The sequence below is a fragment of the Sinocyclocheilus grahami genome, unplaced genomic scaffold, assembly GCF_001515645.1.
Source record: "Sinocyclocheilus grahami isolate Dianchi unplaced genomic scaffold, SAMN03320097.WGS_v1.1 scaffold394.1, whole genome shotgun sequence".
In the NCBI taxonomy this organism is placed as follows: domain Eukaryota; kingdom Metazoa; phylum Chordata; class Actinopteri; order Cypriniformes; family Cyprinidae; genus Sinocyclocheilus; species Sinocyclocheilus grahami.
In genome coordinates this window covers 448535-459864 of record NW_015505573.1, presented here as the reverse complement: position 1 = coordinate 459864, position 11330 = coordinate 448535, and the positions used below count along the sequence as shown (strand labels likewise).

The 11330-nt window shown below is 39.0% G+C and overlaps 1 protein-coding gene across 1 annotated transcript; it reads right to left on the bottom strand.

The window, feature by feature from the left end:
- Positions 1-851: 851 nt before the first annotated feature.
- LOC107550270 (AKT-interacting protein-like) lies at positions 852-8802 on the bottom strand. Its single transcript, XM_016231521.1, has 9 exons — positions 8629-8802; positions 7621-7724; positions 6270-6478; positions 5871-5935; positions 4666-4766; positions 2772-2860; positions 2231-2329; positions 1739-1763; positions 852-1529 (listed from the first exon to the last, which is right to left on the bottom strand). The coding sequence occupies exons 2-9, from the start codon at positions 7660-7662 to the stop codon at positions 1422-1424; spliced, it is 738 nt and encodes a 245-aa protein (XP_016087007.1). The 5' UTR covers positions 7663-7724; positions 8629-8802; the 3' UTR covers positions 852-1421.
- Between the last annotated feature and the right edge of the window lie 2528 nt (positions 8803-11330).

Genomic DNA, 11330 nt, shown 5'->3' with positions numbered 1-11330 from the left:
TATACGTATTCTTTCCCAAAACCCCCCCCCCCCCAAAAAAAAAAAATGCATTGTAAAACAGCTAAATTTCTAAAATTTAAACCATGGTAAATTCCTAGATAAATAAATGAGAGCCATGGACTCTATAGAGGCCATTCATTTCATTGAACCGCTCTACTATTTACACATCAAACCCATTTAGATCAAACCATTAGAATAGAATAAAACTGAATTACATCATTGAACAACAAGGATTAACTTAGGCTGATGATACACAGGGCAACTTTTTGAGCAATGTTGCCGGGCTGTCAACGGGCAACCAGGTGAGACAAAGCCCACGACCGATCTGAAGTATCCAGATCAAAATTTGTTACCCATTCTCAATGGGAAAGTGCCCAAGCAACATTTCGCAAAAAAGTTGCCCGTGTCTTAATGAATAGTATTTATCTTGCTCTGTATTTTACATTAAAACCATATCATACACAAAACAAATCTCAACCCAAATATATCAAGACAAACAAAAAAAATAATAAAAAAATACACCAGCGCTCTGTCCCAGACTGCAAATGTATGTTTGAAATTAAAACTCATTAACCAAGTTTGCAGGGAAAGGAAAATAAAGGGAAAATGTACACATCAAACCCATTTAGATCAAACCGTTAGAATAGAATAAAACTGAATTACATCATTGAACAACAAGGATTAACTTAGGCTGATGATACACAGGACAACTTTTTGAGCAATGTTGCCGGGCTGTCAACGGGCAACCAGGTGAGACAAAGCCCACGACCGATCTGAAGTATCCAGATCAAAATTTGTTACCCATTCTCAATGGGAAAGTGCCCAAGCAACATTTCGCAAAAAAGTTGCCCGTGTCTTAATGAATAGTATTTATCTTGCTCTGTATTTTACATTAAAACCATATCATACACAAAACAAATCTCAACCCAAATATATCAAGACAAACAAAAAAAATAATAAAAAAATACACCAGCGCTCTGTCCCAGACTGCAAATGTATGTTTGAAATTAAAACTCATTAACCAAGTTTGCAGGGAAAGGAAAATAAAGGGAAAATGTATTAAATACATCAAATTATTAGTGAGAAAACCAAGTTCGTCAATTAGAAGAGCATGACCTACACAAATAAGTGAGGTGGTTTGTTGTGCCTGAAAACATTAACATGTGCAAGTAACAGTACTGACTAGAACAACCTCTGTGCGTTCAAGCCTCAGCACTGAAATGAACGAGTGGGATCTTTACATCTATACTGGGAACATGTCTATAATTCTTAAGCCATTATAGTGGTTTTCTTTTAAAGCCGAGCGAGGGTTTTGCGAATGAAGATAAAGTTCATAGAACTGCATCAGAATTCTATACATGTGGTTCGGCGCAGCCACAGTAGCGTAGCGCCCCTCCTGGTGGACAGCCAGTGCTGAAGGTTCACGTCTGAAGGGGGTTGTCCTCTTTGCTGAAAGGCTGAGTGGAACCAGGCTTCACCCAAGACAGCCCAGACACCGGCAGTCCTTTGTTATAATCCTCTGGCCATCGCTACAACAACAAGAGAACACCATTTGTCACAAGCACCAAGGGTGTAATTAATATCCTCACAATAATGCACATTTTAGCAAACCCACAAGCATATAGACTAGAAAAAGACAACAGGTAATAGGAAAGGAAAAGAAACCGTGTTCCACACAAAAAAGCTCATGATTTAAAATGAGGCATGCATCAGATACCAAGAAGAAGCCAGTTTTTACTTGGTTGTGGGGAGCAGGAGATGTACTGCTGATCATAGAACCATGCTTCACTGAAAGATACGCATGACAATCGCAGCTTCTGCCTAATCGCGATTTAATTTCTATTAATCGTGCAGCACTACTAAGAGGAAATAAATGTGGGGGGAAAAAAGGCTAAACAAGCTTTCATCTTGTTGTGTGAAGTCAAGACTGACACCATGTCTACACCGGATGCAACAGTTGTCGTGCCGCACCGCAACAGCTTGAGGCAGTCTCCACTGGACGCAATAAATCGACTGTTGCAAATCATTTGAATTTTGGGTCAGTGCGTCATAAATAGAACGAGGCATCAGTTTACTCTCATGAGAGAGATATTGTGGTTACTTCATTTCTCTGAAGCAAAACCAACTTCAGGGACTTATTTAGTGACTGTCACCATTTAGTGTATGTGCTAGGAAGACTATTTATTAAAAAAAAAAAAATAACACACAAAAAAAAAAATCTATTACTCACAGCACTGCAGCCTCTGGGTTGAGCGGATCCATGGTGTTGATCTTATAGAAGATTGTGCGGGCGTACATAAGGACCTGCCAGATATGGTTGTGGTTTCGCCTGCAAATTTAGATTATTGGAAAATTATTATTTATTTCAATTTATCATAGTAAACAATATATATAGTAATTTAAATCGATTAAACCAATCACAATTTTTTTCTGAAATTAATTGCGATTAATCACACCTAACATTAAAGTTCTCAAATATATTTTTTTATACTGCAATAAATTTAATATTCAAATTAATGCAGAAACAAATAAATACAACTCTTGTCAAGCGAAAAAAAAAAAATTTTAATTTAAAAGAAAAGAGAAGCAGCAGTTGAGTGGGGTGGCCAACCCAACACTTTTTTTTTTTTTTAAATCGCATGCATTAACATTCATTTTGACAGTACTAAAATCTTTCCAAAACAACCTTGAGCCCCTTTGAATTTAGATTCCAGGGAGGTAAAGGGCAATACAGTAAAACAGCAGTTTTTGTTTCGTTTTGTTAAACAGACCTCCATTTGGTGAAAGCTCTCCTCACATCCAGCTCGCCAGAGACCGGGTCCACTAGAGGGTGGAAAACTGGGGTGTCAAAAACGACCCTCTGAAAAAAGAAACATGCATAAACGCAACAAAAGAAGAACAGATCAGCCCTTCTGATGGAATGACCATTGTGAAAATTGTGTCCCAAACCTTTTGAACAATTAGTTTCCATAACCCACAGTGGTTTGAGAGTTGAGTATAGCTATTATAGTCAATAGACATTTCCATAACTTATGGAAAACATTTCCATGACTTATTTAAAAATAAGAAAATGTTGAAATACTTCAATGAAACTTGTAAAGACTACAGCAAAGTCTGACTTTACTATGGCTAATTTAAGCAGCAGATTAGCCCAAGTGGCACTCGCTGCAGTCAAATGACTTCCAGCTCCACCTCTCTGGACATCTAAGGGGGTGAAGGGATAGAGTTGTGGGTAGGGTTAGTGTGTGGGTGTGGTTGGATATTCTAGCTCCACCCATTAGGCACAAATGACACTCTCCTCCTCGCTGGACATCTACCGAGGGGGGAGCAAGACGTAAGCTCTACCCATTTGCTCTGCAGTGAGCAGCCTCTTGATTAGCCAGCAGAGGTGGAAAATTTGTAGTTTTTGTAGAAATAATTTCTACTAGAAAAGTCATTCATCACTGTCAGTGTAGATTTTTTTTTTAACAGACATTTACATGGCAAACAATACTGCATCACATTCTCACAGGCAGTAAATGTTCATATATAGTGTTATTTAAAAAAAAAAATACAAACTTCAAGCTGTATAACGGAAGTATAGGGCCTTTCCCACCGCTGGAACCTTTTCATAGTACCTGAACTAATTGTGGAACTACCCACTTTTTGGCGTGTTCGCACCACAGGAACGGTTTTAGTTCTAGGAACTCCATTTGGAGGAACTAAATTAGCTCCTACTTCACAGCAGGGTCTAAAACAGTTCTATAGGAACTATTAGTGACGTAAGTGTATGCTGACTGGAAAAACGCACGTGAAACACCGGCCACCCGGCATTTTTAAAAAGCCATGTAAACATTTACGCCACGAACATGGAAAACGGTGATAACGGCATTTACCTGTTGTCTGCAGCATTGTGTTCTTTTCTCAGCTTTATGTAACACTGCAAGTTGTCATAATATAAATGTCTCTTAGCCCAACTTTTTGCTCTTGCAATCGCGTAAATTGTGAGTTTACATCTACATTATAAAAAGACAATCGCTGTCGGCCGCTTCAGAGTTCCTGCTGCCGGTGCGAATGCAACCAGAAAAACGGCCCGAAGGAGAAATTGGTTCTCTAGGAACTACTGTGCTGGCTAGTTCCTAGAACCAAGTTCCTAGAACTACACGGTGCGAAAGCCCCTTATTTCCTCTATATCAGTTCCTTGATTTTAGATTGCACAAAGAACCACTTTAACCACTTGTTTCAGCATCATAACTCCAATAACAGCTCTGGATCGAGGTGCAGTTCTCTCCATTTATCAACAAAATATCAAGAACATGCATACACTATCTTGGTTTGATATTTTAAAGCCACAAGTATGCAAGTTTCCTATTCTCCAGCTTCATCATAAAATAAAATGCATAAGGTGCTATGCACAGACATTCTTTTCTACTTTGTCCCTTTTCCTTGAAAAAGTTTTATAGCAACCAACCATCACCATGTTAAACCTGGGCTCAAGTTTAATGGTCTAACATTTCAAACAGTCCTAATTCATGGTGTGTGTAGCTTCTACAATGACTGTAAATGAGTCTACAGAGGAAAAACCAGCAAACTAATGTGGGGAGCCATCACAGCGGGTCATGGATAGAATGAATACACGTAGCAAATCCTTATTCTTGATGTGTGGAAATTGTATATTATACTTACAGGACAGTCTCCATCTGGGTAGTTATCGGGAATGTAGACGGTGAACTTAAACACACCATCTTGGTACAAGCCATGTCGAATGAAAATCACACCAAACCACACTGCAATAGAGACAAGACATTGATGGATACTTAGAGAAATTAGCAATGTAGCAAATCAATTTAACGCTTCAGCTCAGTTATTGAACACTGATCATTTCATAAGTTAAACTATTTGATGATGCAAAACAAGCACAATGATACAACACACACTAGGCGCGTTTCCATTACAGATTTGCACAAAACTTTGGTGATATTTTATATGTCGATAAAAAAGTATTGCGAAATGACGGCATTTCCATTAACCAATGTTATGAGACTTAAACGTAACCTTTTGCCTCTCGCGAGAAGTCATGGCAATGGATTTTGGTGGGATTTTGACTAGATTTATTCAAATTTTAAACTTATGCGTGTATCTTTACAGCAGCAGCAAAGAGAGCCGCTTCAGAAACGTGCGTGGAATAAACCATAGACTGTATAAAAACAAAACACAAGCATTGGGTGGCCGTAATCAGCTTCAGTGACCGTATCAGAGCCACACGCAGATGTGCGCAGTGTAAATTGTCTAAGCATTACTAGTAGGGAAAGCCCCTTATACTGGAACGCAGCCACTTATGAAGTGTTTCTTGGAGGTTATAGTACACTGAAGAATGATCATATGACTTTACATACGCCATGTGACCTGTAAATGCGAAAAAGCCAATTCCATTGCAGTTTTGCGAATGATTCCTTTTTCGCATTGCCTGAAAAACCACCTCATGCGAGCGTAAAAACTGTGTTGCAATATATGGGCGTTTTTGCGTTTCCATTAGGCGTATTTTCAATTTGCGCCTAATGACTAATGCTGTGCTCCATTCAAAAACAGGTGTGGGAGTTTTCTATATGTCTGACTTGTGACTATATTGATTTCTGTGGTCCGATGTTTGGTAGCTACAAAGAAAAAATGCCAATCCTTTCATTTCATTAATCATGCACATCTCCCTGAACGCCAACATATTCATGTGACATTGCAACCCCATGCTGACACATTCATAGAAGTTAATTGACTGCACATTCTGTTGCACTTTTCCAAGCAGGAAGTTAGAAATTCTTTTGGAGTTGAATGGAATGCAGCATAAGAGCATTCGGTGACAGACAGAATAGAGTGGAAGAGGAAGACATGCTTACTTAGTGCTGATCTGTATGAAGGCTGAACATAGATGCCAGGGAGCTTCTGCTTGATCACCAATGTGCTGCAACAGACACATGGTCCGAATTGTTCATTTAAAACATACACCTCAAAATATGCAGCACAAACTTAGGGTGTTGATACACAACTCTGAGACGACTGCTGAATAACAAATGTGATGCATAGTTTTTTAACTTGGTTATATAGTCATAAAAATCTATTAAATCTCAGGTTTGATACATTTTAGAATCACAGCTTCATTTATTCAACACTACTATAAAGCCATCAAAACTGTTATTGCCCAAAACCTGTGGAAGCCTGTGGAACCTGGTCTTTTGTACAGTTACAATAAATAAATAAAATAAATAGCCAATAAATAAAAACCGAGCATAACTCACAACTCAGCGAGCAGCGAGTACTCCAGGTAGAAAGGGCCATATGAGGCATGCGTGCCATTGGCAGACTGTGTAGAGGAGGCCGGTGAGGCGGCTTTAGTGATGGGGGCGGCATTCTTTGGGATGGAGGGAAGCTGCTTTTTACCAAATGGAGGACGAGCTGGACTGGATCTCTGCTCCCCTGGACCACCCTGCTCCTCACCGTCAGATCTCTACACAAACAAAATCACACATGTTCAATGGTTCTAAAATGTATTGAAGCCTTTTATTTGAAATATTAGCTCATCCATGAACATGATTTCAGCCTGAGTCCCATCGGATTGCATCGGCTGTGGGGATGAAGACGACAACTCCCATGATTCCACACTCAGTCACGACTCACGGGGTCATCAAACTACGCCTTTGTCTATTTTGAATACGTGCCCTCTAACGGCGAAAACTACATATTGTGCCTTAAAATCAGCAGAGAGACTATATTTCAAGGGACTGTGAAGGTAAAAATCAGACACCAGAAACTCATAAGCAGTAGCGGCTGGGGCCTGAGGCTTAATGGCCTAAAAGGAAAAACTAACAGCAAACTGATTCAGCACACAGCCTGTAATAAAGCCAACTACAACAAAATACAGCTGAATAAATCACAGAATACAGCAAATACACTTTCAAAACAATTTACTAACAGCTAGTCCAAGAAGTGTCTATCATAAATCAAAAAGAGAGCAGTTGGGTCATGAGTCAGCAGCATCTATTAAGAAACAGCTGAATTTAACACCTTTTTGACAGCTGTGATGCCACACACCACACCAATGTCAGGACAACAACTTTGTAGTTTACAACAAAAACTGTTACTCCTTTTGCTGAGCCAAGTCAAAAGCACTAATTGACTGCAATTCTTAGATTTTAGCAAGAGTTTATAACAACCGTAATTTGAAAACAAATCAGAATTGAGAGACTAGCCTACATCATTCTGAACCAAAAAGTCTTCCACCACTAAAGCTTGTGACTTTAGAGAGTCTGATCTGTGCAAAATCATCTTTAAACCATGAGCCTCCCACGTGATTTCTTATTGCAGTCACCTGTTGTAAACATTACTCGGTGAACAGCCATTTAGACTTCAGGTAAAGGACACTGGGATGTTTATATATGCTTAGCGATGTCAGACAGCATCTCACATTTTAAAACAATTATGCCAACCAAGCTCATACATTTGCATCACAAGTACTGCTTTTACAGAAGAAACTCTGAGAAATCTTGTGTCAACCTCAGCAGACTCACAAGCTAGTTTAATAGGCCAGAAATAAACGATAGGGTCATGTGTGTTCATGAGAAGACATACTGGTGGACTGCCATAATTCACCTTACGACCAGCGTTTGTCGACATGCTCCAAAATGGGTTCATTACTCATTGAGCTCTGGATGGGTGTATGCTTGTTCACTTTTTGGTGGCATCCGAAGAATTTGCTGTGAGAGAAAGAGAGAGAGAGCGAAAGAGAAAGAAAAAGTGCCGATGAGAGCCTGAACATTTGGAAAACACAATAGGCAACCTGATGCTTTATGGCAGCTGGTGGCAATCCAATCCCCACTAACCATGTTGTTGTTGGCACTAGTGAGAACTTCAGAGACCTGCAGACTAATATAGAAGTTTTCAATCTTTTAGATGACACAAACCCCCAAATACTATCATCCTGAGAGACCCCCACTCTAAAACTTAAAAGCCAGCAATGCATTTGTATATATAAAGATCCGATTTATACTGAACAATCAATATTATATGTGTAAAATTATTTGCAAAATATTTAGTTTCTATTAGGTTACATACTAATTTTCTTTTTGTAATTATTTTAATCAATTTTTTTTTGTTATTAACTTTAAATGCATTGACTTTTTTTTATTATTAAAGACTTCTCAAAAGTTTAATGGACCCCACACCTCTCGTCTACACGAGCAAACAATTCTACAGTCATCAATATTTTGACGTTTTGAACAGCCAGATCTAACATACATTAACCTTAGGGCCGAAGAATTCTCCATAGAGTTCATATCAAAACTTAAGCAGGGTGAGGGAAAATCCAGTGGTAATATAATACAGTGACAGATGTCAACGCCCGAGACACTGGACGAACCGCCTCAACTAGAAACAAAAGCTCTGACTCCTCGTAAGACAAATATATTCCTTCATTTCTACCCGACACCCTCTGCAGGCAGATTTGTTTGGTGACCGGCAAATGTTAGCGTTTAATGAAGTGTTCTCTAGGTGAAAACACAGCTTGTAAAGCAGAGTTCGCGTTACTGTTACGGTATTTGTAATTGGAGTAGACTAGCCTTTATGTAGCAAAACCTCTATAACTAACGGGGTTCCACTTACCTGAGTCAAATAATGTCACCTGGCTGAAGACATGTTACACGGTAACTTGTCCAAATATGAAATAGTTTGATTTAGACGTTTTTTATTTTTATTCTGTACGTTTAACTAAACCACCGTCGACCGTGTTTTCCGAATAATCTCACACAAATACCGAACACGCCTCTAACTAACTTGACAGGAAAAGGCGGGACATAAACAAGTGAAAGACGGTGATTGGTTCTCATTGTGAGTGACAAGTCCTTCACCCTAACAAACGTGCAATACAGCAATCCACAAGGTTAAATGACTCCAGGTTAATGTTTAGACAGCAAATATTTGGCACATACCGATCTTTTTAGATGGATAATAGTGTGGGAATGACATCAGTCGCAAAGTTCACAGCGAAAGTCGTTTAAAATCGACCGACAAAAGACTCGCTTCTTATGTTGCCAGCTCAAGTTATGAGCTGAGCGTTTTAACAGACGCGAGTTTTGGATTTGATCTTACAGTACGATATGCATGGGCATATCTACGTTAAACGTTAGTAAACACTTCTAAATTAGAAAGGACTTTAAGAAACTTACCTTGCTAAACTCAGGACATTTCACACGTTTTTGAAAACATGCATTAGTCTATCCACCCTCCCCTTTGAAGGACGGTACGGAATGAGCTCGAGTTCTGTCATTGGTTTATAGAGACGCAAGGTAGCAAACTCGGATTGGTCCTTTAAATCATGCTTTCATGTGAATTAATTAAACAGATTCATTGGTAGATTTATTCATACATAATAAGAGGTCAATTTATTACGAGCGTCAGTGTGCCTTTTAAAGTCATTGCTTTAATTTAAAACAAATCACTTCTTATAAAAATAGGAATGTTGGTTTCTTTATTTTTATATTCGTCTTTATAAAACCAAAACATTCCTGAGCTATTACACCGTTTGCGGTAGAAATATTGTAACGTATCAATTCTCTTCATATAGTAAAATAAGAAAACTTCCGCATTTGTAGTCATTATAAGAAATGTTTGGATATTTAGGCCATCTTGACGCATCCTTGGCCTTTCACTTGCATGTGCCCAGCTTTCTAGAATAAAGTAAATACATTTTCCGCGTAGACTGGCGTTGGCAAGTGGATTGACTGATTTTGCAATGTCCCCTTTAGGACAACAGAGGGAGTCAAATACTAGCTATCAGAGTACCTCAACAATCTCCCCACCTGACTGCCTTCAGGGGTGCCCAATCCTGTTCCTGAAGATCTACCGTCCCGCAATGTTCAGCTCCAACCCTGATCAAACACAACTGAACCAGCTAATTAAGATCTTCAGGAGCATTACAGACAGGTGTGTTGAATCAGGGTTGGATCTGAACTCTGCAGGCAGGCAGATCTCCAGGAACAGGATTGAGCACCCCTGGCCTAATTCAGTCCTCTCTAAAAGGCTTTTGCTTTGGAAACCAGTAGTCATTATCAAGACTGCCAATGATGCCATTACATTGTCACAATAGTAGATTACATGTAGACAGTTTTACGGTGGCCCTAGCTACAGTAGCTTTCCTGTTGACTTCTGGAGTAACTGCACGGTAAAATTTGGCACCTGGTGTTTGATTGATTGATTGATTTCTTAAGGGATATGCCTAATAATAATTTACGAGGAACATAGAGAGAAAGAAAAAACTAATTTACTGCTTCACTGATTTACCTAATTGAGGAAAATTACATTGTCCAGGGCTGAAAGTGGAAGCTAATTATTGACTTGATTATTGCTTAATTAGCTGATTCCATTTTGTTTTTCAACACAGTCCGCTAATAAAATAATTGGCCTGTGGTTTCTTGATGCAGCCAGTAAACAAAGCAAGGTCACTGACTCTTTGACAGAATGAATTTGACTGGATTCCAGTGGCATTTCCAAAATGTAAATGTTGGACATGAGAAAGGTGGTAGTATTCGGCCTCAAATGCAAATATCCTCTGGCCTACCTGAGCTGGATATGTTAATAATGTTGCCAGCATAGAAAATGACTGTTTGCTTTGTTCAGCAAATAAAATAATATGGCACAGTCTGGTTTCAACCTGATCTTTTTATGTCATGCTGCTGATGTTGTGTAAAAACCCGTCAACGCTGAATGTTTTATATGTTCTGCTATGAAAAAGTAAATAGCAATATTTGTATATATTTTTCTGTAGGCAACACTGGTACTGTCTCTTAGGGGTTTGTAATGTATGAGTTCACCTAATGAGGTCTGTGGCATAAGCAGGAAGACCTGTTTAAAATGCCTTTTTTGAAGGCTTAATAATAATAAATAATGGATTTCCAACAGGCTTTCAGAAGGTTTTGCGTCCTTAGACTGCTGTTTGAAGTGAAAAAGCAACACTAATGGCCGGCTGGGTTGTTGTGTTGTCCTTTTTTGTTAGTATTGATGAATGTACCAAACTTCCCAAAAAGCAAACACTCAGTAGGCCATTGTGTTCGAAACTGCAGATGAAAAATGTCCTATGCTCATCCTCACCATCACTCTGTGTCTCCTCTGACACACCAAGGGCCTGCTTACTCTGATCTGCAATTTGGTTTAAATGACAGTTAAAAATTGCAATTGGCAGCCCCCCAGTGAAATATGCCATGACAGCAAAAGCCATAAAGCAGGCAGAACGAATGACTTCACGTCTAGATAATAAGTAATAACAATGTTAGTTTGAATAAGAAAAGCCAGAGCTGGATTCAGATGCA

Excerpts from the sequence above, each read along its gene's own strand:
- LOC107550270 (XM_016231521.1), bottom strand. The coding sequence starts at position 7,662 with ATGAACCCATTTTGGAGCATGTCGACAAACGCTGGTCGTAAG. Across the intron at positions 2,330-2,771 it reads AGAGCTTTCACCAAATGGAG|GCGAAACCACAACCATATCT; the intron begins GTCTGTTTAACA and ends CTAAATTTGCAG. Across the intron at positions 1,530-1,738 it reads CTCCTGCTCCCCACAACCAA|CGATGGCCAGAGGATTATAA; the intron begins GTAAAAACTGGC and ends TTGTTGTTGTAG.